The sequence below is a fragment of the Coffea arabica genome, chromosome 2e (genome assembly GCF_036785885.1).
Source record: "Coffea arabica cultivar ET-39 chromosome 2e, Coffea Arabica ET-39 HiFi, whole genome shotgun sequence".
NCBI classification, from domain to species: domain Eukaryota; kingdom Viridiplantae; phylum Streptophyta; class Magnoliopsida; order Gentianales; family Rubiaceae; genus Coffea; species Coffea arabica.
In genome coordinates, this window is record NC_092313.1 from 16428680 (window position 1) to 16456462 (window position 27783).

The 27783-nt window shown below is 37.9% G+C and overlaps 6 protein-coding genes and 1 non-coding gene across 15 annotated transcripts; 3 read left to right on the plus strand and 4 right to left on the minus strand.

Annotated features, from left to right (window-relative positions):
* Positions 1-673: 673 nt before the first annotated feature.
* Positions 674-3349, minus strand: LOC113731270 (probable pinoresinol-lariciresinol reductase 3). Of its 2 annotated transcripts, none has more exons than XM_027256434.2 (5): positions 3034-3349; positions 2776-2910; positions 1840-2077; positions 1486-1689; positions 674-1072 (listed from the first exon to the last, which is right to left on the minus strand). In XM_027256434.2, exons 1-5 carry the CDS (start codon positions 3226-3228, stop codon positions 1008-1010), a joined length of 837 nt encoding a protein of 278 aa, XP_027112235.1. In that variant the 5' UTR covers positions 3229-3349; the 3' UTR covers positions 674-1007. The 2 variants fall into 2 exon arrangements, with proteins under 2 accessions (XP_027112235.1, XP_027112234.1); XM_027256433.2 differs by having other exon boundaries at positions 674-1062; positions 3034-3344.
* A 1058-nt stretch (positions 3350-4407) lies between these two features.
* On the plus strand, positions 4408-6142 carry LOC113731271 (syntaxin-112-like). The gene is made up of 3 exons (XM_027256435.2): positions 4408-4696; positions 4787-4874; positions 4955-6142. Exon 3 carries the CDS (start codon positions 4967-4969, stop codon positions 5855-5857), a length of 891 nt encoding a protein of 296 aa, XP_027112236.1. The 5' UTR covers positions 4408-4696; positions 4787-4874; positions 4955-4966; the 3' UTR covers positions 5858-6142.
* A 432-nt stretch (positions 6143-6574) lies between these two features.
* LOC113731272 (laccase-11-like) lies at positions 6575-9113 on the minus strand. The gene is made up of 6 exons (XM_027256436.2): positions 8930-9113; positions 8690-8841; positions 8322-8566; positions 8091-8219; positions 7058-7987; positions 6575-6938 (listed from the first exon to the last, which is right to left on the minus strand). The coding sequence occupies exons 1-6, from the start codon at positions 9041-9043 to the stop codon at positions 6808-6810; spliced, it is 1701 nt and encodes a 566-aa protein (XP_027112237.1). The 5' UTR covers positions 9044-9113; the 3' UTR covers positions 6575-6807.
* An 835-nt stretch (positions 9114-9948) lies between these two features.
* On the minus strand, positions 9949-12349 carry LOC113723991 (putative pectinesterase 11). Its single transcript, XM_072081395.1, has 5 exons — positions 11932-12349; positions 11468-11627; positions 11142-11330; positions 10721-10956; positions 9949-10431 (listed from the first exon to the last, which is right to left on the minus strand). The coding sequence occupies exons 1-5, from the start codon at positions 12177-12179 to the stop codon at positions 10218-10220; spliced, it is 1047 nt and encodes a 348-aa protein (XP_071937496.1). The 5' UTR covers positions 12180-12349; the 3' UTR covers positions 9949-10217.
* A 2621-nt stretch (positions 12350-14970) lies between these two features.
* Positions 14971-15056, plus strand: LOC113728320 (small nucleolar RNA U30). The gene has a single exon (XR_011841329.1). It is a non-coding gene; the product is annotated as a small nucleolar RNA U30 (small nucleolar RNA).
* A 3150-nt stretch (positions 15057-18206) lies between these two features.
* On the plus strand, positions 18207-20294 carry LOC113726302 (universal stress protein PHOS32-like). Its single transcript, XM_072079336.1, has 5 exons — positions 18207-18935; positions 19166-19245; positions 19551-19669; positions 19787-19863; positions 19973-20294. The coding sequence occupies exons 1-5, from the start codon at positions 18704-18706 to the stop codon at positions 19996-19998; spliced, it is 534 nt and encodes a 177-aa protein (XP_071935437.1). The 5' UTR covers positions 18207-18703; the 3' UTR covers positions 19999-20294.
* A 1799-nt stretch (positions 20295-22093) lies between these two features.
* LOC113731275 (uncharacterized) lies at positions 22094-25530 on the minus strand. Of its 8 annotated transcripts, none has more exons than XM_027256442.2 (9): positions 25151-25530; positions 25023-25076; positions 24416-24947; positions 23974-24213; positions 23722-23856; positions 23562-23633; positions 23138-23347; positions 22936-23038; positions 22094-22274 (listed from the first exon to the last, which is right to left on the minus strand). In XM_027256442.2, the coding sequence occupies exons 3-9, from the start codon at positions 24926-24928 to the stop codon at positions 22237-22239; spliced, it is 1311 nt and encodes a 436-aa protein (XP_027112243.1). In that variant the 5' UTR covers positions 24929-24947; positions 25023-25076; positions 25151-25530; the 3' UTR covers positions 22094-22236. The 8 variants fall into 8 exon arrangements, with proteins under 8 accessions (XP_027112243.1, XP_071935435.1, XP_027112242.1 ...); XM_072079334.1 differs by having other exon boundaries at positions 25183-25310; XM_027256441.2 differs by having other exon boundaries at positions 25074-25530.
* Positions 25531-27783: the final 2253 nt, after the last annotated feature.

Below are 27783 nucleotides of genomic sequence, written 5' to 3' on the forward strand. Positions count from 1 at the left end.
TAGCAATTAAAGCTCAGTAGGTGATTTAATGTAAAATCATTTAATAGATATGAAATATGTAGTGACCATACCATATTGTTTGCCTTAAAATTTTTTTTTTGTTATGTGTTGAGAGATTCGGAGTACAATGATATAATAATAGTTTGAATATAAAATGATCGTTTTTATCTTTTTTGGAGTGTCATCAAAGCAAACAAGAAAACCACGTATAGCAAGAAATTGGTAAGAGCAAACAGCCAAAAAAAAAAAAAAAAAGTCAATCAACTATTTAAAATTGCACCATTTGGGCATCAAACTTTTCCTTTGATTTAAAAGGGTCATTGAACTTGTAAAAGTGTACTTGTTTTTTTGGCCATTTCATTAAATTCCACGATAGTAAAAAATGCATCCATGTGAGCAATACGCTTGAGTTTTCAGGGACAAAAATGTCTCACAATCCTTTATGCATATTTAAAAAAGATTAAGAATCTTTTGATTTTTCAAAATTCACTAATTTTCTCTAGATCTTAACCAAAATAATTGGGCATCAGCGTGAAATTCCCCCAGTGTGCTTGTGAAAAGCTATTTCCCAGTTCACGATAGGACAAGCCATGCCCAAGTTAGCTCACCAAGACGACCTCAAGAATGTTGGATACTTGGAAACGGTCCTCTAGTCACAACTCACAATTCAACGTAAGCGCTATCACGCCCGAAAACCACAGAAACATAGAAATAAATAGAAAGTCGCTCAAAAATGGAACCTAAAAAGAAAGGGATAATTTCAGAAACCTCCCTTGAAAGTGTGTGACAGTATCACTTAGCACCCCTAAACTTTAAAAAATATCACTTAGCACCCCTTTAACTTTTAAAGACGTGCATTTCTTAGAATGAAACAGCAATACGACAGCAAGCAAATTCATAGTAAGGTATCTAAATACTCGCTTATTGTAGTGTACGTGACTTGCGGATACAGTTGTGTCCCTTCAACTCCATTTGAGGACTCGATGTCGTAGTATGTCTGATCCCCCTTAACAAAAGCAGAATATATGAAAACCATCTCCATGCAATCCGGGTATGGGGTTTCTGCACATTGCTACTTCATGTCAATAAATGCCCTCGAAATCAACCCAAAAAAGAATCACGTAAAGCCAGTTAGCAATTGATTTAGAAAAAGATAATACGAGCACAAAATCTTGTGCTTGAGCCAACTACCCTATCGTTGTATCTTCTAAATCAAGAGAAACAAACATTTCTGTATAGTTGCAAAACTCTTACAGGGTCTGTTTCCGGTCATTTCTGTAATACCAAATTTTTGTTGCTTTCTCTAAACTCTTTTCATGGCATTGTCTTCAGAGCAGTCGGACATTTTTGTGTTAAAAGTTTTCATTCTGTTTTCGAACTAAATCAAAAAATTTACCTTCAGATGATTGACCGAAATCTTAAACTAACTGCAATAAGTAGCTTTACCTCTTTGTGCGTCAGCAAACCATCAATAAACTCATGTACCTTTAATTTTCTCAAGTAGCTCTTGTTCTGTGATGCAAGTCTTCTGAAGTTCCTTGCCAATTTTAGTCTCCCAAATCTCCATCAGCTCATTCATGGAGTAAACGTTCCCTGGAGGTCGCAGATATAGTGCCTTATTTAATGATCGTGGATCATCCACAGTGCAAACAGTGAATGCCGCAACATCACTTTCCTTCACAAAAACACCTGGAGAAGATGAAACTACTTAGTGTTGAGAGTACAACCAAAATAAATTAATCAAAAGAAACTAAATACAGAGGCCAGATCATATGTAACATACAAAATTTCCAAGATAAAAGGAGATCAAGAGGCAATAGAACAGGCACTCCAGCCTACCTTTAATAGTTCCATCCCCGTATATAGTGACTTTGTCTCTTGGAGGAGATTTTAAGCCTGGTTGCACGAGCGAGGGAAGCAAGAACCTCATAAAGAAGTTGCAACAAATATAGGTGTAAGGGATGTGTTCAGCCTCTATAAGACGCCGAATTTCAGCCTTTTTTGAATAGAAGCTGTAGTCCAGGTCGGCTACTTGACTTTTGTCAGGGTCTAAACCGAACTCGGATGGAATGAACCTCTGCAATAGTTCATATTTTGTTGATATAGCAGTGAACAAAAGCAGTCATCCTGCAGGATAACAGTACTTCAATTTGGACAAGAAGATACAGCATGACCAATTATCAGACCCTATTCACCAAGATTTCTAGTTCATTCAATTTATAGGTGTCTCTACCGTGCATGTAAGCTAACTTATCACACTACTTAGTGCCATCTACGGTTTTGGGAATTCGCGTTTGCCACCGTAAACCTGAATTTTCGACCAAGCTAAAATGGTGCTACAAATAAAGGTTATCCTAGATAAATCATAATGATGCATTTTTTAAACTATTGTCTAGTTGGGAAGAGTACTCTTGGTCCTGAACAAACTTAAATAGGCTAATCGACAAAGGCTTTTCAGGATTGTGGCCGATATTAACCTTTTTGTCTTCTTAGCCATAATTTTGACAAGCTTAGCTTCTTTTTGTTTTAACAGCAAAGGACCTTGCCAAGCAGTCTATTCAACTGTTAAAACTGCCAAAATTCATTCTCTCTATGTTTTAATCACGGATTAGCGAACTGAAAAATTCCAAATATATCTGAGAACCTTAAAGCAAACACTACTACATCACATCACTTGAAACCATATACATAATTTGGCATTTTCAAGACCAAAAAAAAAAGGAAGTAGATGCAAAAGCCAAAACTATTCACTTGGGGGCAACAAAAAAGAAAAACCTTGATGCAACCAGCAAGCTTGATAGCTTGGATGAGGAGCTTCTGATCGAGGACATGCTGGGACGGAATCGAACAAATAACCACATCGACTTTCTTGATTGCTTCAATGAGGCTGTCTTCGTCTTGCAAAGAGCCCTACATTTCATTTAAGGTTTTTAACAGTGCATTTTGAGCCAAATCAAAAGGAGAAAAAAAAAAGGATGATCAAGTAAACTACTAGTGTCTTCTACTGCTAGATAGGAGGAGAAATGGGGGAACCTTGAGTAGGGTAACGCCGGCATTGGAGAGGAATTGGAGCTTCTCGGACTTGTTTGGATCAGAGAAAGCGGAATCTCTGACGAGGCCAAAAGTGGGATGAGAGGCACCGACGCTGGCTTTAGCGAGGTCAAAACCTAGGCTACCAGTGACCCCGATTATCAGTATTTTGCTCTTCTTGCTGCTGTTGTTGGTCATCTTCGTCTCCACCCCGCCGGAGGTTTTCCTTTTTTTTTTTTTTCAATTTCTTAGGGTCGTCGTACGACTTCGTTTTTATTAAGGTAATTGATCCACGTGAATGATGAATCACATCACATGTGGAAAGGCAGCGTCAAATCGTGCGTGCGTAGCACAAATGTTCAATCAAAATCAACAATCATCCAAGGGGTCAACTTTGGACAAGAATTTCATGCAAAAATGGCCAGAGTACCGTACGTGTTTCGATGGAAGGTTAATTGGAAATTATTTTGAATAATCATTATCATATTTTTTTCACATAAAATGAAAAAGGTGATTAAATTGATAAAAATATAATAATTACAAGATATGTTTGCGATGCAATCATATTTTCAATCAATTACCAATGTGATAGTACTTGATCACATGGTTCTAGTCCTACTTGAGAATGAGGTGATCAGCGAGTCCCCCTTTTTTCTTTTTATTTTCTTCTTTTTTTTTTTAAATAATTCTTTTAGTGACATAAAGGTGGGATTTTAAGAAACGGAAAAGGAGAAAGGAGTATTGAATATAAGTTCTCTAATTTTTTGGAATCTTAATCTTGATTATGTTGAATCTTCTTTTCTCCTGAACCTTTTGCTCTTAAAAACGAAAAAGAAAATATTACACGATCTCACAAATTTCTAAGAATTTCAAAATCCACATTACAACTTTGTGTTTGACTTTACACTTGGGGTGCATTTGATAAAATCGAATTTTAAAAATTGAAACTTGAAATGTAAATTTTGAATCTATTAAGTATAAAATCATAACATCTGCGCATATTTTGCACTAAGTGATAAATGAATAGTTTATCACTCACTTTTGAAATTAAGTTTGGCCTCTTAGATGCTCTATTTTCTGTCAAATATGTTTGAATATGTTACCATTTGAATTAATTAAATGTTGAATTGAATTATCAAACATAACCTTAGTTAGAATTGTCAAGTAGCAAAATTTGCACGAGAGCTTTTAGGAAGACGAGAGCTACTTTGGATTTGTCATTCTCCCAAAGTTGTTGTTGTTGGGCGTAATTTGAGCATCAGAAGCATTTTTGGGTCAATATTGGGCTTGAGAAACCCAATAGCCAAAGAGGCCTCAATATATCTTCCCCTGGCTGCCTCGCGCTTTTAAATTTCAAAAAAATCCAACGGAAGAACCACCGCCATAAAATACCTGAGTCTCCCCCAATCCTCTTCCTCTTCCTCTTCCTCTTCCTCGCTGCTATCTGGCTTTTACTAGTTGTAGTCTGTAAGAGCACTGATTTCTACCCTCCTTTCCTCATTGGGCTTTTCAACCTGAAATATCTGTTTGTCTTCCGCTGTCGTTGAGCAACAACTGTCTTGCAGTTGCCGATATTAAGAAAGCGCTTCAGTTCTTCATGGTCCACTTCGTCCCTTGTCATTCTTTCCTGGTTGATTCTTGGAATTCAAGTCCCAAACTGTTTTTCGTAAGATGAAATACGTGTTCTTCGTGTAGTAATCTTCTTTTATTCACGTGATTTTCTAGAACATTATGGAATTTTCTTTCTTTGTTTCAGATCCTTGCTTGAAGATTTCGAGTACCCTAGAAAACAGGGTTCTAGAATTGAAACAGCCCAACAATCCCTTTTTCCAATTTTATCTCGGGTAAGTTTTTATCATTTTGTTTAATTTCCTGCTTTTAACACTCTCTGAAACTGACGGGGTTTTTTTTTTGTGGGTGGTAGAATTGGGAAAAGATGAATGATCTCATGACAAGATCGTTTCTAAGTTATGTGGAATTAAAGAAACAAGCCATGAAGGACCTTGAAGCAGAGCCTGATATTGAGATGGGGCAACTTGACCCTGTTGATGAAAAAAACCTCTCCCAGTTCTTCGAAGAAGTAGGTGCTATCAAGGCAGATATGGAAGAGATCACCAATCTGCTTCTTGACCTCAAAGATCTCAATGAAGACACTAAATCCATTCACAGCGCCAAAATCCTTCGAGGCGTTCGAGACCGAATTAATTCTGATATGGTTACTATCCTCAGGAAGGCAAAGATTATCAAAGGGAGGTTGGAATTGCTTGATACATCGAATGCAGAAAATCGTGGTGTGTCCGATGCTTATAAAGCAGGAAGCCCTGTTGAACGAACAAGAGTTTCAGTAACAAATGGCTTGAGGATGAAATTGAGGGATTTGATGAATGAATTCCAGGGCTTGAGAGAAAGAATTGTTGCTGATCACAGGGAAGGTCTCAAGAGGAGATATTACAGTGCTACTGGAGAGGAACCAAGTGAGGAATTGCTTGAAAAGATGATTACAGGGAATGCGAAGGAGAGAGTTTTTGAGGGCAAGGCAGATTTGCTGTTGGAGAATCAAGAAAGGCATGAGGCTCTGAAGGAGATTCAGAAAAGCTTGACAGAGCTCCATCAAGTCTTTCTGGATATGGCAGTGATGATTGATAATCAGGGTGACCAGATAAATAACATTGAACAAAATGTAGCCAATGCCAAATCATTCATCACTGGCGGCGCAAAAGATCTTAATCGGGCAAAAAAGTTGAAGAAGAGGTCTACTTTGGCTTGTTGGGTCAGCGTAGTGGTGCTGGTGTTTGTACTGGTGTGCCTTATGGCAATTCTGTTCTGAATCTGAGATGACAAGAGTAGTATAGCTTGGATTTTATAAGAGCTTCATTGAAGAGGCTTTTTCCAGCATTCAATTAAGCTTGAAGTTCTTGTCTGGGAAACGTCTTTTACTTTGTCTGATGTTCTGATTGTAAAACTGCACCTGTGATGATATCTATCCATCACTGTCTGCCTACTGTAATTTGAGCACAGAAACTATAGGATCCTTGAGATTCATATGGTGTAATGTTGGTGTTTCTTCTTTTCCTTGAAATGTTTTTCAGACGACATACTTTATCAGTATCAATTAAGTAGCCATTGGTTAAAGTTATGCTTGTGATTTCTGCATTGGATACAAGGTAAAACGTTATTGGGAAGAAGTGGGGCCTGGAAAACAACAGTGTAACAATTGGCAGGATCTTAATTAGTTTGCCTCAGATATCTTAATCGAATAAGAGACAATGGAACTCCATAATTGCAGGTTAGCAAAGAATTGATTCTCGATGTTTGACTCTTGGGTAAAAGAGAAGGAAGAGCTCGATTCTCCATCATGAATGGCAATGATGTTAAGCTAAAAAACAGATTAAATTTTTGTTTGCATGTGCATGATTGTTTAGAGCGCAATATACATTTGATTCAACTTAAATACATCATTGGTGGTGATGTTAATATGAGGGCAATTGATTGATGTATGTATTAGGGATGTGATGAACAGACCTTAAGGGTAAAGCAGAGGAGATGAGCAAACAGGATCTGCTGTTATGCGTTATATCAGAATGCAGATCTGGAATTTTATTCCTCAGAATTGGTCTGAGCTTACATTTCAAAGAATGAAGGGATACAAAACAATTTCTTTGAACTTCTCATAATATAACACCCTTTCTTCCTGCATTTTGCAGGAAGGTTCACAATCAACTGTCAATTAATTAACTTTCCCCCATTTTGAAAAATAATCAAATCAATCAGGATCATCTAACAAGAGGGAAGATCTTTGGGTGGAGGTAATATAGTTTGATCTGGGCCTGGACCATTTTCTACCACAAAAGCTGTCTTGAGTCCCCAGCTTGTATGGAGCTCTAGGTGACAGTGCATGAACCAAACCCCTGATGAGAATAGAATTGTACAATGTTTCATGTGAGTATTACATACATAACGATCTGGAAATAAAAATAATGTGTTCACCAAAATCTGATATTTATTAATGTTACTGCATTGAGTTTACCTGGATTATCAGCCCTAAACCTTATAGCAGTCCAACCACCTGTAGGAACTCCAATTGTGTTTCTTTCTGGAGGATCAACCAAATTGTATTTTGCTGGGTCTTTCTTAGGATCAAAGTTCCCGATTCCAGTACCCACGACAAAGAAGTTGTAACCATGGAGATGGAATGGATGAGACTCCACACTGAGAAGATTGGTATCTTGTAGCACCAACTCGACCGTTGAATTAAATGCAATCCTACTAAGACGTGGCCTGGTGCTTCGCACAGTTCTTAGGTTGGCTGTAAGTGGTGCACCAGTGTAGTTGAATGGAGTTGGCGGACGATCTGGAAAATCTGTTGTAAAGACCCCTGTAAGGTTAAAATAATGTGCCTGGAGCAGACCAATTTGAGGCATTATAAAAGTGATATTGTTCAAGGAAGCAGTGAGTCGCGTCCCATTTTGGCAGGTAGGACATGGATTCATTCCCAAACCTATAGTGTAAAACAGATGCCTATCAACTTTAAGGGGCACATTTGCTGGGAATTGTGGTGAATTTAGACTTCTAAGCTTAGCGTTGTAGCTCAGTGCAAAGGAAGTGTCATTAGGAGCTGGTAAATTAGGAAGGCTAGGCAATACGTTATTTGGGACTCCTTTATACTGCAGAATAGCAGTAGCAGTTTTGTTATCAATGGGAAGCGGTGCATCCATGAAAGGCCTTGCAGCCATGAAATATCTACTCGAGATTTTATTGGCATGAACAAGAACATTGGTTGTCTGGCCAGGCGCTATCAGAATTGCATCAGTTGAAAAAGGTTTTGTATAGACTGCATCGACTTCTACCACAGTCATGTTATGTCCAGCAATTGCAAAGAAAAGCTCATCGTTGAGTGCAGCATTGATGATTCTGAAGAGATATTTTTTCCCCTGTTCAACTTCCACAGCGTATGTGTCTGTGCAAGATAGAAAACGGGAAATCAATCCAAGGAGTCATACACCATCAATATGCAGCTACCACAAAGCAGACATGCAAACAATGCACGTAGTAGCACATACGTTTTTCAGAACATGGGAAAAGTGGCCCTGGTTTGCCATTTATGGTGTGTGCATCCGACATCCTTGGAGGCAGTCCCAGCTTGTTACCTTGTTTAACCACCTCTTCAACATCATCATTCCACCATTCTCCTGCATTTTAAGCAAACTGTAAGTTCAGAACAACCAGTGATGTGCAATTAACGCAAATTCGCGAACTTAACACAGAGTTTCTTTCGCTGATCATAAACTTACCCAAGACTAAATTGAATTCGAAATCCGGCTGAGGGAAAGGATATGCCATCCCTTGTTCAGGCATTATGACAATAGCCCCATAAACTGTGGCTCTCAGCCAGAAAATGTGTGCATGCCACCATAGCGTACCTCTCTGCCCTGTCACATTGAAATCGTACGTGTAACTTTGCCCCGTCTGGATTGGACATTGTGTTACATAAGCTGGTCCATCTACCCATCCATTGCGGTATTGCTTTAAACCATGCCTGTATCCACCATTAATCAGTTTTGCATCATTGGTACGAAGAACAAGCCTTCTAGTATGGTATTACTATAATTTAGGCAGTTAGATTATCTCAATCAAGTGCTAATTAGTGAAATTATCCCACCAATGGATGGACATATTGTACTGCGCGTAGTTTGTAACATTAATTTGAACTCTATCTCCTTCTCTGGCATATATAGTTGGTCCAGGAAACATTCCGTTCACTGTCACAATAGGCTTCGCGTGGCACAACCTACTAACATTCTTTACTTGAATCTGACAATATTCGAAAGTGCAAGAATCAGCCCAAAAGTGCGCATTATATGTAAACATTGTTTTTCTAATGAAAATTCGAATTTCTTACATCAAACTGGTACTGCTTCAGAGCGGCATTGACAGGAGGAAGAGAAATCCACCCAATGGAACACATGAATAAAAATGCACAATTCAAGTAAAAACTGCAGTGACGTCTCCCCATATTTCCCAGCCACCCAGCCAAAATCTTTTCAACTTTTGCAGGGACTATTTTGTCTTTGATTGGTTGAACAAGAAAGTCATGCTTTGCACGATTTTATAGGACTTAAAAGTGAGTTGGGATGAAGCCCATCAATTTGTTAAGGGGAGAATTGGTGGCCTTACTAAATTAGGTTGAAAGTAAGGTGTTAACACAGTAGTATAACTTACAAGCAATATAATGACGGTGACCTCTAACTGGTCGGAACCCAACAAATTAGAAGAATAAAGAAGACGCAGAAACCTCACGTTTTGGTTTAAAAAAGAGTAGATTTGAGTATGAGAGGTACATACAGCCAAACGTCGACCAAGGTCCAGTGAGCTTTATCGTTAAGGATAAGGAAAAGTTTGAGATTTCTCCCAAGTTTTTTAGCTTTAGTTTGAGATTTTATTTCCGTATCGTAATTCTATTTCGTTATATACTTTTACCCCAGAAGAATCCGAGTTACTCCATTTTCTCTTGTTTCCATTCTGCAATTATGAAGTGGTTTATTGACATCCATGTTCAGGGCCACAGGCACAAACTTTTTCGCATGGTTAGTAGTACTTGGCAGTACTATTTCGGTCAGAATTGAACCTGCTAAAATATTTTCAAGTATTTACCTTCTTGAGTTTTCTTGGAGGTGGGTTGTGTGGACCAAGTTTTTCGTGTAAAATTGCCAAGAAAAAAAAATAGGGTTAAATTACTGGTTACAATGTTTATTGAGCCCCAGAAAGAAGAGGACAATTGATGACATTGCTTCTAAGGATTCTGGCTTTGGCATGCTGAAGTGTTTTGCTTATCAAGTTAACCTATGTAAATGCAGGAGAAAAGAATTAAAAAGAAAGAGAAAGTAGGCATTGGGAAAGTGGTATAATTTGCCAAAAGAATTTACGATAGAAGGAATTACAAGCCATACAATGTACAAGAACAACTGACTTAGCATTTACTCTGTATACAAAAATAAACAAATCAAGATACAGCAGTTCCTCTGTCTGTATAATTACATTATTACGTATTTTGTCTGCAAATTTCTTGTGAAGCCATCCGTGATCATGAATGAATACAATACTTGTCATTGAAGCTTTCCCTTTTCATTTCTCCAGTGGAGTGGACCAGTCATAATCAGAATTAATAACTTCATGGGGTACTTGCTATTCTAGGTTTTCCCTTGAGCTTTCAAGGTGGAAATTGTTGAGCCAGTCTGCTGTTTGAAGTGGGTCGGGACAGGTCTCAGCCAGGCTCGCCCTCCTATCATGGTCTTGGTCAGAAACGGTGCTGCGTCGTGATTAGATAGGCTGTGATACCATTTAACCCTGTTTGACCTATTGGCACCAGGGCCGTAGCACTTGTATTCACCAAAGTAAGCCGTGCTGCAATTCCCTCAAGAAAATAAGAAAACTTAGCACAAGTACTTTGTTAGAAAGCTTGCTTAATGTTCATAATGCATAATTTCGGGATCTATTAATTAACATAATGCATATCTCCAAGAATTAGTTTATCATTTAGCTAAGGAATGCATCTTATTGTAGAATGAGGTGGTACATTAACAAGCAGAAGACAGTCACTTGAGCTTTTAGTAATTGATGGACATAAGCTGGAGCATAGGCATCTGTTTTACATCCTCAGAATCAGTGGATAGCAAAAAGTACGTAACTGTACCTTTGCTTGCGGGGATCACCCCAGTCATTCCATCCCTCTGGCAGTATCACACTAGACATGTAGGTTAGGGCGAAAACCACCCTGGAGTAAGATCCCCATGGCCGCCCAAGAACAGTGCTCCCGGCACCAGTTATCTTACCACCCAAGAATGTAAATCCAGTATTTTCCAGAGGAGAACTTCTTTGTTGAGCTGTGATAGCTCCTTCATTTTCTGCTGTCGAGTGCAGATGGCACCTCTGCAATGCAAAGTCCATGATTATCAGTTGTCTTAAGATAGTTGTGATATCTATATATATAGACTGTTCTTTTTTTTTTTTTCCATTCTATATATAGATATTTGTGATATCTATATATCTCACATTTCTCTATGAAAGTACTTTCCTACATCATGCTTCTAGAAATATGTATTATAGGTACTTACTTCAAAAAGAGAAGCTCCATTTCCGCATATGAAATCGACGCCCCCTTCAATATAACAATTGCTGTAATAATGCCTTCCTGCATCATCTAGGAGAGTGTCTTGATAGGAGACAATCGCGCAACCGTAAAAAGCAGCTCTATCTCCAGATACTCTCAGTGCAACGGCCTTGCCACTTGTTCCATAGGTATTCTAGACCACCAACAAGTACTAGACGTTTCAATGAACATCCGTGTAGAATAAAACACAAGTAATTTTTTATTTTCCAGGGTCATTATTATTGCCAATTATCGTCCTGTTTCATAGTAGTGCTAATTCGAGATGTATACCTGAATTGTTAGATAGCGTCCTACAAAATCAGAAGCCAATACTGCCATTGTTGGAGAATCATATATTTCTCCAGTGTCATTCCATGTTATGATTGTTTTTGAGGCTTCTGTTCCGCTCAATGTTATGAAAGGTTTATCCGCCGGCACAACAATTTTCTCCCTGCTAGTCAGAAATGATTAAACACTTTCCATCAAAATATACAAACATATATAGTCACGAAATACACACTACTTATCTATCTATAGAAAACCCTTATTCCCAAAAAAAAAAAAAAAAATCAATAATATGGAGTACTTAATTTGGCAAAACTTTCAGTAGCTTTCTCACTAGAAAAAGGGTTATTATACAATAAATGCTCTTGCAAAGACCTAGGCTACTGTTAGAACGGGCTAGGAAAATTGGATCAGGAACACATATTTGGTGAAAGACTAAGAATTGAATTTTGGAAGGCTCATAGCTAGACCTGTATACTCCTGGCTTGACCCAGATGAATACTAGTTCAGAGTTGTTAGAAGGGACAGCATTGATGGCATCCTGTATTTTGTCATAATCTCCCATTCCTGACTGACCAACCCTAATGAGAATAGCGGTGGACATGTCCATTGGGGTGCTTGTGCTAGAAGAGGAAGCCATGACTAAATTATCCGAAACCAGTTTCACTAGCAATATAACGCTAGCATAAATCATGAATGATGGAGCACCCATGTGCATCGGTAATACTGTTGGGTCGTCTCGATGGGGGTGCAGCGAATAAACTTTTTACTAAACAATGATAGAATGAACTATGAAGCTAGCAAAGTGAACACAGAAATTGGCCGCATGTGATGAGAATGTCAGTCCCTTAATATAAGGCTAGCCCGGAGTAGACTGTCAACGAATTGGTGGCTGATTAATATTCACATAACTGAAGTTCCAAGTTTTTGGCGAAGAACTTCACGTAAGCATGCAGAGACAGAAAGAAAGAGGGATTGCTCTCATATGAAGCAGTTGCCAGCAGGCAGTAGTACTCAACTGGTTCTGATGTCAATGACTCGTTTGATCATATTGTCAAATGTCATGCACCTTCGTCACATTCACTCAACGCGTTAAACATGAGCAGATGGGCTTACTGCATTAACAATTACTCAACTTCGTGACTCAACATTCGCAGCCACACCTTAGGCTAAAAATTCAAGAAACTTCCTGCAATAATAGGAGGTCAATTTTACACAGCTCCCCGATTTTTTTTTCTGTTTTTTTTTCCTCCTCAAACGTACATGCAGGGATGGAGATGAGAGCCAAACTCGTGTTTGGGCCACTCGATCAAAAGCTCGTTATCGGTTTAGGAGAAAGTTTTGCACAGAAATTGCAGCATCGGATCATTGCCTATCAATTTACTCATCATACAAGTGTCCGTGAACTAGTAGATGGAAAAAACAGCCAAATGGCAATTAGGTCTAATCTCTCCCATCTTAATTAGCATGGAATCTTGCTTTATTATGATAATGGAATTTGAAGTTCAAACTGAAGGAATGTCTTTCTGTTTTGGTACGACTTTATAGTTTGCGTATGCAATCCTAAATCCGTCCAAAGCGTTGGTCAAAAACAAGAATTAATGCACAAGGAATGAAGAATCGACTAATAAGAGCGGGTAGAGTATGCTATCCATGTTTCGTAATAAACACTATCCGTTGTTTTCTTTCGTGTGGAGGGATGAGATTTACCAAAAAAAAAAAAAAATTGATAGCGATCTTACGACAATTTTGTCCATTACTGCTACATTTTACATTCAGTCCACGTTTTCCATGAATGAACACCTATTTAACACGATCTAAGTGGTCGTATTAGCTAAGATCATGATTTTCGTGCAATTATAAACTTGTATTTGTAAAATAAATTTGTGATGTATATTAGATGATTTTTTATACAAAGAAATTTTATTTGTACACGCTACCTTAATATATGGCTAAAATTGTATATATAAATACACACTAAATTATGTCAGAAATACAATAATCGCCTGCAAACCCATCAATCTCAATCGCAATTCGCAACCCATAGGTCATAGGAGCGTGTAATTACGTTCACAAACTAATCGAAGGCAGAAGAAAGAACAACCGAACGGGATGACAAAACACACGCAAATTCGGTGACACAGACAGAGGAAAAGAAAAAAAAAAGAGAATTCGGTAAAAAGTGTTTGCAAACGAGTCAAATTTAATCGAGCAGTTCGCCAATTTGCTCGGTCAAAACTCGAGTTTGAATTAGCATTGACCAAGTTCGAGTAACTCGAGCTACTTGACGAGTCGATTTCGAACTTAATATGTGAACCTCGAAAGCTTATTGAGCTTAATCAAGTTCAATCGAACTTTACATATATGTATATTTTTTAAAAAAATTTATTTATTAATATGAAATATTTATTTCTCCCTTGTTTAATATTATATAAAATATAAATTTATATTTCTTAAGTTCGATTCGGCTCGATTAGGTTGATTGGGTTCAATAAGTATGAATTCGAGTTCGAACTTGAGTAATACAAAATAAAATCGAACTTGTATTCGACCTTAATTTTCAAGAGTTCGACAAGTTCAAATTCGAGTTCGAGTCCAAGTTTTTTAACTCAGAGTTGAGCTCGAGTAATACATTACTCGACTTGATTACACCCCTATGTGTCACTGACAATTCCATAATGCATGTTCTCGAGGTGGAAAAGAAAGAATTAAAAATAAATAAAGCACTATGCATTTCCTAAGGTACAAATGAGTTGAACTTAATCAAGTAATTGACTAACATGCGAGTTTACTCAGTCAAAATTTGAGGTCAAACTTGAATTGATCGAGTTCAAGTAGTTCGAACTACTCGACGAATCGAATGTGAGCTTAATATGTGAAACTCGTCGAATTTAATTGAACTTAATCAAATTTCACACATATATATATTTTAATTTTTTATTTATTAATATGAAATATCTATTTTGTTTCTTATTTAAAATTATATAAAATATAAAATAATATTTTTTAAACCCAATTAAGTTCAACTGATCTTGAATTAACCTTAATTGGACTCGATGTGTACGAGTTCGAGTTTTATAATCTAAGCTAACCTAATCTAATTTTTTTTGCCGAGTTTGAACTTGATTAATGCAAAATAAAGTAGATTTCGAGCTCGACTGAATTCGTACGCAACCTTCTGCTTTCTACGACCGCAAGTGCATTGTCAATTTGTCGTACGTTAGGATAAACACGAAAATGAGACTGTCTATCGAGGACAGAAGTGTAAACCTACAAGCGGTATGCAGCCTGCGGTTCAACTCCGTTGTTATAAATAACGAAAATTAAGTCAGAAAACCCTAATCCATCTCACTGGAGCTGCGGCGGGTCTTATAGGTGGTGAGACGAAATCTGTGAGTGTGAGATCACTGCTGCTAGCTTTGAGCTTAATCCTTTTAAACATGGGAGTATGTATCGTTTTGTGAAATGTTGAATTTGTGTTTGTTTTGTTGAGATTTTGAAGGAGAAGGTGCTATGATGACGATGATGTCATAATATCTCGTTAATCTGATTTCAACTGAGGAAAATCCTCCAATCCATTCTTACTAGACTGAGCACCTTCTCCTCCAATTTTTCCTGTCAAAATTCTTATTTTGTGTGAGTGTGATTTAACCGTCTTACTTCCGGACAGTGACGTTTTCTTCTCTATTTGATCTTTTGCATCCTTACTTTTTTTTTTGTTTTGGGTTCGAACAAAATCTGCAATTTCTGGTGCCTTTCAGATTGGCATTTTCAGTGGCATTACTATTATCATTACGTCAGGTTGTGGCCGAGTTGTTAATTGCTGATTTAAACTTTCCAGCTTTTGGGAGCTTTCTTTTTCTTTTCTTATTTTGTTTGTATTTTTTCGAATGACAGGAAACTGAGGTTGTGTTTGGATTGCATTTTTTTAGATTGAGGTTGTGTTTGGATTGCATTTTTTTAGATTTGATATATGAGAAGTAAAAAAGCGATTGAAAAATATGTTCACGGAAAAATTTTTCAAACAGGATACAAGTTTTTGTCCCAACCTTTCCCGGTGGAAATGAGGAAATGAAGGGCTTTAATATACCTTGTTCATTCAAGGGGGAATTGAGGATCATATCAGGATGAGGGATCCTAATTCCCCTGCAAAAATATGAGTGGATTGGGTTCCAACCAAAGACTTGAAGATATTTTAAGAGAGAGAGAGAAGAGAAGAGAAGAGAAGAGAAGAGAGAGAGAGAGAGAGAGAGGGAGGAAGTGTTTGAAATAGCTAGCAACAGGCTGTTAGATAGACAGAGCCTCCATTCCTTTTTTTTTTAATCGATTACCTGCAGTTACATTAGGAAGGAAGGGTTACATTAGGATGGAGGGGAGGACTTGAAGAGGATCAAGTAATCCAGCGGTAATGAATCACCTACCGACAGAGCCTTCATTCAATATATTTGTTCTTCGACCCAAAAACTAATCAGCCTAACACAAATGGTAAATTCTGTGACTCGTTCTGTGACATATACTGATAGGGCTGAATTGCACTAAGGCGGGCCCAGATTCACGCGTCTAATTGAAAGTCGTTTATTGTTCAAATTTTAATGCTAATTATACAAGCCATTAAAGCATAAAAAAAAGTGGCTAATTCCTCTGTTTATTGTCAAAAAAAGAAAATCGCCCAAGTATTGATTTGACAAAGATGAAGTATTGAACTCTGCTACTAAGCCCGGCAGGCTACCAAATTTTTTTTAAAAAGGAAATAACTGGCTATACAGCCCGGTAACCTTGATCGCTGGTCACGCAAAGAGTGGGGACATGAGGGAAGCTCCTCTTTTTTCTGTCGAGAGATAGAAATATACACCCAATTAGATTAGAAACATTCAAGAAATCAGCGATTAAATGACATATTAAGAGTAATCTAAGAGGGATTCATAAGAAACTCACATCCTCAATTGGTGACAGGAGATGGCTCCTATGAACTTTAAATCCAAATTAAAGAACCCACATTCAACCGATGTGGGAGGGATGCCCCTCCCCCCGTGGGAGCACACCCTCAACATGAGGGAAGCTTCTCGCTTGTTTTCGCATATGTCTTCTAGAAATGTGATTTCTACGAGCAGAATGGTGAGTTTGCAGATGCATTGGCGTTGTATCTGGAAATCGAGAAAGAGAGAGGAGTGAGGCCCAGCCAAATGACCATAGCTATACTCGATTATAGGACCAACTGCTACTTCCGAATCTTTTAGGCGGATATTCACATCTTTCCTGCCTAATTGTAATTGCTGATGCAGGGGGAAGGCATTTCACCTGATGACATCACATTTGTTGGGGCAATCTTCGCATGCACACATGGCTAGGGCTGTAATCAAACCGAGCTGCTCGATTAAAAGCTTGATTCGAACTCGATCAAATCGAATTCGAGTCGAGTTCGAGCAACTCGATAAGGCTATCGAGTCGAGTTCGAGCATCCAGAAGCGATGCTCGAAAGTTCGACGAGCCTTATCGAGCATTTTAATTTTAATTATTTACTATATTATTATTATAAAATTACCCTTATACCCAAAAGAATTATCGAATTTACGAAATATTTCAAGTCATATAAAAATTTTAAAAGGACAATAATGTCTTTTCGCTCAAAAATTATCAAGAAAATGAAATATATGGTTGATCTTTTAGGTCGTGCAGGAGACATGCAAGAAGCTTATCATCTTATACAAAGCATGCCCATGAGACCTTGGATGGGACTATTTTTCAAAAACTAGTTTTTCAAATACAATAAAAGGTAATCTAAAAATTAGTTTTTCAAAAACTAGTTTTTTAAAAAGTACTCTAAAAGGTAATCTAAAATTAGTTTAAATTTTTTTAAAATTTTAAAAAATATCTCAAAATATATTCTAGAAACTCTTCTACTCTTAAATATCCTAAAATATAATCTAAAAACTCTGCTACAGCAAAATTTTTCAAAAACACCCCAAAAAACAGCTAATCTAAACGGAAGGGATCAATGCTGGGGCCATGCAGCTTAGGGGTGGCAATCGGGTTGGCGGGTCGGGTTGAGACCCTGGTATAACAGAAAAACTCGCTGACCCGAACCTGACCTGCCAACCCGAAACTATCCTGCCCCGAACCCGAAAATTTCAGGTTGGCGGGTCAACTCGAAATGATCCGAAATTTAATTTTAATTGATTAATTTATCACTGTAATTTCTAATAAAACCAATTTCGCACAAGATTAATTACATAATCAAGTAATAAAATTTTAAATAAATAATTTCAAATCAAATCTTAAATAAATTAAAACACCGTAAAAGTGTTTTATACTAAACCAAATATAAAATAAATTAAAACAGTATAAAAGTAAAAAATAATATAATACATTATTTTTCCAAATATAATAATTTCAACTCACACAAGTTAAATAAATTCATTTAGGATTAAGTGATTAATGCCTTTGGAAAAAAAGAATAACTTAGTTTAGTTAGATAAATAATTTTTATGTTTATTAAATTATTTTTAATTCGTAAATGGATTATCGGGTCATATTAGGTCACCCACGGGTTGATCCGAATTCGATCCGTTTTCTTTTCGGGTTCATTGGGTTCGAGCCAATTCTGACCCGAACCCGGAAAATCTCAATCCAAATCCATTAATTTCGTGTTAGATTCGTATCGTGTTTTCAAATCGTGTCAGAAATTGCCAGCCCCTAATGCTTGCGCCTTTTTCATTTTGGCCTTTTGATGACGGCTGCCGGGCTTAGCCATCATTTGTTTTTTAAAAAAAAACAGATGGTGCCAAGGGTGACAACAAAATATTATAAGGCCGCAGTTTTGCAATCATATGACTGAGTGATTGAGGAAGTCGCGTCTCCTAGTAGTCATAAAATTAAGTACTGGAATCAAAGTTTGTGGTTTAAAATTCTTGTGTTGTTTAATTCTTATGTAAATCAAGTTCTAGGAAGTCAATAATAATTTCAACACGGAATCACCGTCACCGGCGGCTGTTGCGTTGCTGCCTGCAGCACAGCGAGTGAAGCTGTATGCCATCCTAAATATCTAATACCCGGCCACACTTAATTGTTTTTCATCTCCATCCGATCAACTTCCTGCCATCCATCCATTAGTGATAATTCCCTCCTCCTCCTCGGACGAGTCAAAATTTACTGCAATTATTAGTACCATCGATCAAAATCTTGGTCCAAAGAAGAAATCGACAGCCAGCCAGCCAGCCAGACAGGGAACTAGTGAAAAAAAAAATGGAGACGCTAATGGAAGACGAAGAGTACAATTGGAGAGAAGTTAAGCTTCCGTCGCTGCTACCGATTGTAGGGGAGCCGGAATTGGAGAGGGAGCAGGGGGACAGACGAAGGGGTCGGGACATCTTGATCGCTGTGGATCACGGGCCCAACAGCAAGCACGCCTTTGATTGGGCCGTTGCTCATTTCTGCCGTCTCGCCGATACCATCCATCTCCTCCACGTCGTCTCCAGTACATCCTCCCTCCATCTCTAACCATCATACTGACACCATTTTTCTTCGGGGGCCTTGTGTGGGGATGGATAAAAAATCACCCTAAGTTATTTCATATTTTGTCCTAAATTATTTAGTGTATTAGGAGTAAATTCTGCACCAGTATCATCTCTGTCACTTGTTACCTAATATTATTTACGGCGCATCGAGAATTAGATTTTTTGTAACCTCATGGTATTGTTTTGCTAGGCTTGGAGAATCAGATCGTGTATGAGATGACTCAGACACTAATGGAGAAGCTTTGTGTAGAGGCCTTTCAGGTTGCCATGGTCAGTGACTCCTTCCATTTTTTTTCCTTCTCTCTGTCGGCTTTTTCTAACTTAATTCGCTTCTCTTTCAAAAACACTTTCAGGATTTCATATTCCATAAGTCATGACTAAGTATACCAAGTATCAGCATGTCACTAATTCTAATCTGTAGTTCCGCAATCACGCTTTTTGCGCATCGCATTTTGATGTTTTCTAGCCTTTCTAGAGCCTCATGTCTTGCAAACTATTGTGAAGAATGAGGAAAATGTAATTTCTTATTTGTAGCCCTCAATGTCTATGAAACTTGAACTGTTTGTTCCAAATAGGTGAAATCGTTTGCTAGAATTGCGGAAGGAGATGCAGGTAAGGTTATCTGTAGGGAAGCTGAAAGGTTGAAGCCTGCAGCCGTTGTCATGGGTACCAGGGGTCGAGGCATAATTCAGAGGTTTGTGTTTGTGTTGTGTTCGACTGTGTTTCCCTTTTGCTTTCGTTTTTTTTCATGTGCTTGTGCACCTGTGCGTCTTCTCTGTATGACTTACGCGTTCGCTTCATGTTTCATCAGTGTATTGCAGGGAAGTGTGAGTGAGTTCTGCTTTCACCACTGTAAAGTAGCACCCATAATTATAGTTCCTGGAAAAGGTATACCTGAGCTCCCTGAAGGCCTGAACTTTTAGTATGACCATGCCAACATAGATTTTTACTGATATCTGACGTTTCTCAAGTGAATCTTTTTCTGTAAAAATTGCAGAGGCTGGGAATGAAACTGTGGTTTAGTTGAAATTGGGCTGCATAAGCAACTTGGGTCTGAAGATCGTCCACCAGTGGGAGTCATTTAACATGTTATTGATAACAACAGCTGTTTAAGGCAGGATTCATTTCATTCGACGTGAGTGTGTTGATGATAGTTTCGTATCATGTGTATGGTTGTTTGATCAGTCTTGAAGATTTCGTTATACTTTCAGATGCTATTATTTGATCATGTGAAACGTTCACTGTATATACGTAGTGAGTTTGTTGTTGACCTTTTTAAACTAGGATTGCAGTTGTTTTATGGAAATTGCCGTTAACCATATCAGCCGTTCTAATTTACACTGTTGTAGATTGTGGTCCTTTGGAACAGGCGAAGTAAGAATGCTGGCTATTTTGTGCTGAATTATAACTTTTATAGATTGTGGTCCTTTGGAAATATGTGAAGTAAGAATGCTGGCTATTCTTGCAGAAAGCTCACAGTTTAATCAGGAAAACATGAAGGCATATTTTTCTGTTTTTCTCTTATCATAGTTTTCTCATATGTTTCATCTCTTGATTCTTCAATGGTTCTCCCCCTCTTCCCCCCCCCCCCCCCCCCCTTCTCAAATTTGTTTACTTGTATCATGAAGCACCGCTCTCTCATCTTTTTTTTTTTTTTGTTGGGTAAATGGTTCTCTCATCTTATTCCTACTTGTCTTACAAATTCATAGGTTTATCCAACTCTCACGTATTGCTATGTATTGGTTCACAATTCTTTTTTGGGGTTTGGGTCTTGAGAAAAGGGGATATGTTACCATGTAGATACCTTGATTCCGAGCTTTGGCATGTAAAGCCTGGATCTACTCAAAGAAGAACATACTTTGGTTGGTTTCAGTCTGGCTTAGGAGTCCTCATCTTTGGAAGTCTCTAAGAAAATGTTTTTGTGGGATTTTCTCTAAAAGCATCGGGTTGAAATTTGCATCTGAAATGTGCATTTAATATGATCAGGAAATGAAAAGGGGAAAGTAGTATGCTGGTTTAGTTTTCTCTGCTTTATAAAACTAAAGATAATGATGCTGAACAGGAAACTTAGTCCACAAACTACTGAGTTCAGAAACTGCATCTGGTGATAGGGTGCAATGTTTTTTTCCACACTTGAGAAATTCTTTTTTCTTTGTTTATAGTAAGAGAAACAATGAACAGAGAAGATCTTGGACTACAAAATTTAGTACCACTGCTTATTGCTTAATTTCTGTTCCATATGAAGTTGAGTTTTGTGCCAGAATTTGTGTTTAAACATTGGAGATATCCACCAATAGAGACACAAATAACATTGAAGTCATCTGTATAGTGCATGTATCCTGGCAGTTTACTGCCTTTTCCTATGACAGTCAATAAGAAGGTCCAAGGATGAAGCGATAAATATACATATGAGCTCTGAGGAAGCATACTTCTAATTTTCTTGTGTGTCTCGATCCTCGAAAAGGAGTTTGATTGAATAATGAAAACACGTATCAGAAAAACTGTGTTCACCTCATAAAAATATGGTTATCTGTTTCTTAAACTGGTAATTATATTGGTGGTGTAATAGAAGCTTCAATTACAGCATGATTTGCCAAAAGTTTATACGTACCTGCTTCCACACATGCACGCAGCGGAATGAAAGTCATCTTGTGATATTTGTGAAAAAAACTTCAATCCGCTTGTCTTCTACTTATTGCACATGAAAGTGGTCAGCATCAGTTCTTAACCCCAAATTAGTCCTTTTGTTGTCTGATTGTCTGGGGCTTAATCGACACGTCTTATTCTGTCCCAAAAAACGAACCGCTATAGTTCACCAGTTGGCTCTTTTACTTAATTCTGCGTCAAATGCTGATAATTGCCAGTCAGATTCAATCGACAGGAAACAACTTGTGCTTGTTGATGAGTATGACCCGTCTGATTAATAATTAATTCAAACTGTAGTTTTGATCTTGTTATTCCTTAAGTTCTGTTTCCTATCAATGTTTGTGAACTTTCTGTTAAAGAGTCCAGTAGTTTTTCCCACTCGCAAGTCACACAATTTTTAGTACCAATCTTGGTTAACTTTTATGCATGTAACTTTCAGAAAACTGAAAGTGGCACGCAGAATACAAGGCTGTGGTCAGAAAACATACTGCTAAGGTTATATTATTTCTTGCAGAGATACATATAAAATGCTCATCATATACTTGAACGAGGAAAAGAATTAGAACGGGTAACAGATAGATTGAGCTCATCTAAGGGGTTTTGTGATTTTCTGATTCAGATCTCCATCTTTACATTGCTGCCTCCTAAATAACCTGCAATATACAAGTTCATATGGTTGCATCAGTTGAATAGAAGGTTTCGAACATGGAGTTGGATGCTTTCCAATATGTGATTGAAGGAAAACTGTAACAAATATTTATACTGATGGTATCTGTCTCTGTGCTACCTTACTAATGCTTTAATGAAAAATATCAAATTGATCAGATTGGATTCCTCTGTTTCACCTTGTTTCTAAAGAGAAACAATTTAAAGAAAACGATAAATTCACCAGATCCTCCAAACTCCTCATCTGTGTGAAACTGCGTATGATCTTGAGGGCACATAATCCCTTTTGGCACGGCATTGTTGAAGTACTAAGACATGTCATCTCTTGGCTAGTAAAACCATGGTGGTCACTTTTTTTTGTTTTTTGTTTTAATGAGAAAACTGGATATTGGACTTGGTAGTTGTCCAAAGAGTGATGAATTCTCATTACTTTACGTGAATTAGGGAAAAGTACGGCAAGAAACCTACCGAGCATTTTCGGCAATCTCGAACTGGAGAGGACCCATTTTGTACAAAGTAATATCACTTAATGTTGTGGGGTAATTATTATGTTTCACATCTATTAGTGTCCAATTTAGCCTGATTCTCGTCTTTCTTCTTGTGGAATTATCAAATAGCCACCAAAAGTTTGACAAGACATTAGGATACCTGTACATGGCTGAGAAAGCAATGATGTTGATTTCCCTTGTTGAAACTCCAGCGCGTAGAGGCTCTGTAACTCAGCATCCCAAGTTGTTGAGGGATGGATTTGCTGTATTTTGATTCATTTGTGAGATAAGTCATTTCGTTTATAGGATAATTACTCTATTCTACACGACATGAGCAGAGACATAATACTAGAGGAGATTACACTGAAATAAGGTGACTCCCTGAGCGTTTCATGGATTGACACAGGGGCACTAATGGTTCTCCGAAGTGCCATTTCAGAGGGATCTGCGCCAGTTTCCAATCCGCAACATGAAACCACTTGCTGTATTGAATCAAAAGGGTAATTGAGAGGATTAATTATCTCTGATGTTGAACCAATTGTGTGTAATTCAGATGTGCCAACAGCAAAAATCTGCAGAGACAATGAACAAAAGCTTCTTAGAGACAAACTTTCAACCACTCATCATGCTAGTGCTTTTAGGTGGCACAGGTAATCCCTTTCATTTCATTAATTGCTTTCAATGCATTGTCTTTTACTGCTCAATCAGCACGCTGTAGGGATCTACCACCTTGCTGGTATAACCATGGTTTTCAGACTCTCTAGCTAACTTGTGATATTCCCTTACCTCTTTTGTGGAAATGTTGTCGATGTTGAAATCGAGCCTTGGATTTATTGCGGCCAGTTTCATGGACAGGAACTGTTGCGAGGATGAGAGTTAGAATACCTTGACATGCATATATTCAATTAACAAGCATATGATAAGAGTGGATAGCTGGTGTTTGTACCTCAACTTGTCTTTGAAGCGACTGAACATAGTTGATTATCTCATCGAGCATTCCTGCTTTTCCGGTGATCTTATTGCATCCTGGTACCAAATCCTGCAGATATTTCATCCTCTCGCTAATCTTTTCCCTCCTTACCTGCGTGTTTCACGTAGATTGCACGATGTTAGCATTGTATTGATCCTAATAACAAATGCCACCACACAAACCAACAGAAGAAACGGAGGCTTCAGTCAGAATTGAAATCCAACTCACTCTTTCAGCCAAGCTATGGCTATCAGTGGCTTGACCACGACGTGCTCGGACATGAATGTAGTCTGGTTTTTGAACCTCAGATATCTTCGAGTTCTCTTTCGATGTCTCTGAAGCTTCTCTGTTGATAGTGTTGTTTGTAGCAGTATTCTTGCTCGTGCTTTTTTGCTCTGTGACCTTGGAATCTTCCTCTTTCTGGCATCCTCTCGATCTCTTGTCTTTGCCCTCCTGTTCTGTTGCTTCCTAATTAAGTTCCGAGGAGTTAAAGAAAAAAAAAAGGTGCATGGATCAACTAGAACAAAGAAGGACAAACGAGCAATTTACATCCGAGAGAACAGGAATCAGTGTACTCCCGGATGATGTGGCTAAACTGATTAGACGTAAGCTGCCTAGAGTAGATTCCCTGGCACTAGCGCTTGCATTTCAAAGAAATTGCATCACAAACCTTCTGGTTTTGGGTCTTGTCAGCCTTCCTCTTCTTGAAGCTCTCTCTCCCTGCACTAGAGCTCAGCTTCTCAGGCAGTGTAGTCTCCCTTCCCTTACTGGCAGCGGCTGCCACATCCGCCATTGCAGCTGCCATTGCTGGTGGACAACTGACAGTCCTCGAGACTGCGTAATCCATTCCGAAACCAGTAATGTTTTCAAGCTCGCAAGCCCCAACCCCTGCACTTGGCCCTCCAATATTTGTAAAATTATCACAGCCAGTAGTAGTTTGGACATCTGGATCCTGCTTCAATATCCCCGGAGTCAGCAGCCCAGAAAAATGGTGATCGTTAGTGATAAACCCATGAAAATGCTGATGAGCTTGAGCAGGAGAGGAGAACACATTCAGCTGGTCAGTTGAGTTGAAAAAATCATGTCCCAGTTGCCGCACTTGTAATGGTAGTGGCGGTGGGTGGTGGAGCTGCTCTTCTTGCCACTTCATCCAAATTGCTTCTTGTCGTTCTAGCACGCTCATTCTATCAAAACCACCGTCCCTGTTGAAATTTGCCGGCGTGTTTAGAGGGTCCAGCATAAAGCACTCTTTCTTTTAAAGAGAAATTGAGCAAAACCTGAAGAGAGAGTTAGGGAGGGAGGGAGGAAGGAAAAGAAGTGGTTCTCACATCCTGCATAATTTTAGCAAGTCATTAGAACTTTGCGGAAAGTAACAAATAAAGGCGGTTTGTACAATTTGTACAACCTAGGTTAGGTATCTTTTCTGCACTCTCTTACCCAACCGAACGTCCTCTCCCCTCCCTGCCAACATGCAAAGGCTGTCACCTCTCTCTCTCTCTCTCTCTCTCTCTCTCTGTTTTTTTTTGGCTCTCTCGCGTGTGTTTTTTTGGCAAGACAGAAAAAGATATGGTGAAAAAAAATGGTGACCTTTTCTTTCTTTGCCTCGAGTTTTTAGAGGAAAAACCTTCGTTATGGGTCAAGGGTAGGGAGCGGGGGATATAAATAACCGGTGGAAAAAGTAGCCAAAATTTCTGACAAGCGAACCCAACGCCGGACTCTGGCACCACCAGCCGGAGTAAATATGACAGAGAAAATGATGAAAAGAAATGCTACTGCTACTTGTGTAAGCTTACTAGCATATCCCAATAGATTTATTAGAGAAATGCAGCTCAAAACGGCACCGCAATCGAACGTAACCGTGTCCAGTGGCCATGGAGAGTGGGCCCATGGTGACATGACAAGCCACGTGGGCCTCTCTTAAGGCCACTGAGTTACAACAAGGAGAAGAGAAGGCCACCTTGGAGTTGGAGGAATCTGGGCTCCTCCTATGGGCCAGATGAATTTGTCTGACTCGTTCAATTGAACGTGTCAGATTGATGACGTGGGACATAGAAATCGGAGCTCAGCAGGTTTTTTGTCGGCTCAGTTTATTTATCTACAATTGCACGATCGGACCAGCCTAATAATGTGACGGACATTTTGATCATTAATTTTTGGATGAAAACAAATAAATAAATATTAACCCGAAGAGTTACTATTAATACAATGAAACGAATAATACGAACAAATTATAACTCTAATCAATTCACAAAATGGTAAGAATTACTCTATTAACCCGAAGAGACTCACATTCCATGTGACTTGAATCCAGGACCTTAAGTCTAATTTGACCTGATGTCATCTAATCTGGGTTTAAATTGCACTCAGCAATTGCCACTTAGAAATGCTCGTGTTCGTGATATGCAACTGCATCTTCAAAGTTAAAAGAAGCTTTTTAAAAGGTTGCCCCAGCGAGCAATTGAAGGATGTAAATACCACCTCAGGAAGCCGGCGCAGTGCTTTTGGCACGAAAATACTTTTGGATAAAATATTATTTGAAATAATTACTGTAACACTTTTTGTGAGATATGATGTATGTGAAATAAAAATGTGGTTCAAAATATAAAAAAATAGGTTAAGAAATATGTTTATGATGCAAACTAAATATTATTTGAAAAATTTTGATATTCAAACATTCCATTGTTATTGTCATAATTTCAATTTATTGATATTTCAAAAATAAGAATCACAATTTCAAATTTAACACATAATTTCTAATCTTCATATTTAAAAAAGTAATTTTTTAAAATTTCAATACACATCTATCAAAAGAATATTTTAAATTCAAATGATACATATATAAATTCATCAATATCACCTCATTTAAGCATAATAATTACCATGTCTCCCCCATAAAAAAGTTAAATCCTCAAAAAATGACTCTAGTATTGGGATGATAAACATCATCTCATAAAATTAGGAGTTGAGTTTTTTATATTAAAAAATATTGTTGGTAAAAGCTCAAATTTGGTGCTTTAAAAATGGGTTTTGTGTATTAAAAATAAAACATTAAATTTAATCATTTTATTCTATATAATGAACTAAGATAAATACATTTAATAAATTTTGAATTACACATTATCTAATACAATAAATACTTGTTGAACTATGTATCCAAATAATATATTAAAAGCACTTAACATAAGTGATTTCATTATAAGTTCTATTATGTGGAGTACTTTTTAATAAACTACTCCAATCCCAAATGGATCCTAAAGCTTTTAACTTTTTTTTTATAGTTGTGATAACATTTTTATAACCTAATATACCCTATAGATTTTTTGGGATCCTAAAGCTTTTAACTTTTTTTTTTTTTAAATAACGATAACATTTCTATAACCTAATCTATCCTGTGAATAGGAGGGGGAGTCTAAAGACAATATGTAAGGGGTTAGCAGGTACACAGACCTGATTAGACCGAAAGAATGTTCTAGCATCTCCTTTAAATTTTTTTCATTGTAGGTGGATTTTGAACCTCCATCTACAATCTAAAGAGGGACTTAGTCCCTTTTTTGTGTCACTGAGTCAAAGCTCAGTGGTTACCTAAAGCTCTTGACTGAGGAGCCGCAGTTGTTGAAAGGCATCTCAATCTTACCAAACATAGAAAATTCTTACTTAAAATTGAATGATAGAAACTAATAGGAAAGAAAAGGACACCAAGATTAATTTTGTTTCTGTTACAACATTACTACAAATTACTAGTATGACAATTAGCGACGGGACGAATGGATTAATTGTACATGGAAAGGCATTTTTTCCCCCTTTTCTGTTTCTAGGAAGAGATTACAGGATCGTAACAAAACGGGCGGTAGCAACCCCTATAACGTCTGCACCAAGTATTTGCCTCATCCCTTCAGGTGGCTCTCCAATGCATCTCTGATCTGCTGCTTGTATAGGTACACTTTCTTAGGCCACAACCGAGGAGCATAGAGTGACATCCAGCTTTAAGGACCACCATTCTCCGGGCGAGGATCAAATTTTCTATGTGATCGTTGTCAA

Bases quoted from the DNA above. Each gene is read 5' to 3' on its own strand.
- LOC113731275 (XM_072079332.1), bottom strand. From the start codon at position 24,985: ATGCTGGACCCTCTAAACACGCCGGCAAATTTCAACAGGGACGGTGGT. The intron at 24,214-24,415 runs GTTTGTGATGCA...GAACTTAATTAG, and splicing joins ACAAGACCCAAAACCAGAAG to GAAGCAACAGAACAGGAGGG. The intron at 23,039-23,137 runs GTAATCTCCTCT...ATCAAAATACAG, and splicing joins GGGAGTCACCTTATTTCAGT to CAAATCCATCCCTCAACAAC.
- LOC113731272 (XM_027256436.2), bottom strand. From the start codon at position 9,043: ATGGGGAGACGTCACTGCAGTTTTTACTTGAATTGTGCATTTTTATTC. The intron at 8,842-8,929 runs GTAAGAAATTCG...GAATATTGTCAG, and splicing joins TGAAGCAGTACCAGTTTGAT to ATTCAAGTAAAGAATGTTAG. The intron at 7,988-8,090 runs GTATGTGCTACT...TATCTTGCACAG, and splicing joins TTTCCCATGTTCTGAAAAAC to ACACATACGCTGTGGAAGTT.
- LOC113723991 (XM_072081395.1), bottom strand. From the start codon at position 12,179: ATGCACATGGGTGCTCCATCATTCATGATTTATGCTAGCGTTATATTG. The intron at 11,331-11,467 runs GTATACATCTCG...TTGGTGGTCTAG, and splicing joins GACGCTATCTAACAATTCAG to AATACCTATGGAACAAGTGG. The intron at 10,432-10,720 runs GTACAGTTACGT...AGGGAATTGCAG, and splicing joins GGTGATCCCCGCAAGCAAAG to CACGGCTTACTTTGGTGAAT.
- LOC113726302 (XM_072079336.1), top strand. From the start codon at position 18,704: ATGGAGACGCTAATGGAAGACGAAGAGTACAATTGGAGAGAAGTTAAG. The intron at 18,936-19,165 runs GTACATCCTCCC...TTGTTTTGCTAG, and splicing joins TCTCCTCCACGTCGTCTCCA to GCTTGGAGAATCAGATCGTG. The intron at 19,670-19,786 runs GTTTGTGTTTGT...ATGTTTCATCAG, and splicing joins GGTCGAGGCATAATTCAGAG to TGTATTGCAGGGAAGTGTGA.
- LOC113731270 (XM_027256433.2), bottom strand. From the start codon at position 3,228: ATGACCAACAACAGCAGCAAGAAGAGCAAAATACTGATAATCGGGGTC. The intron at 2,078-2,775 runs GTTTTTCTTTTT...GAACTATTGCAG, and splicing joins AGCTTGCTGGTTGCATCAAG to AGGTTCATTCCATCCGAGTT. The intron at 1,690-1,839 runs GTAGGCTGGAGT...CATCTTCTCCAG, and splicing joins CGGGGATGGAACTATTAAAG to GTGTTTTTGTGAAGGAAAGT.
- LOC113731271 (XM_027256435.2), top strand. From the start codon at position 4,967: ATGAATGATCTCATGACAAGATCGTTTCTAAGTTATGTGGAATTAAAG.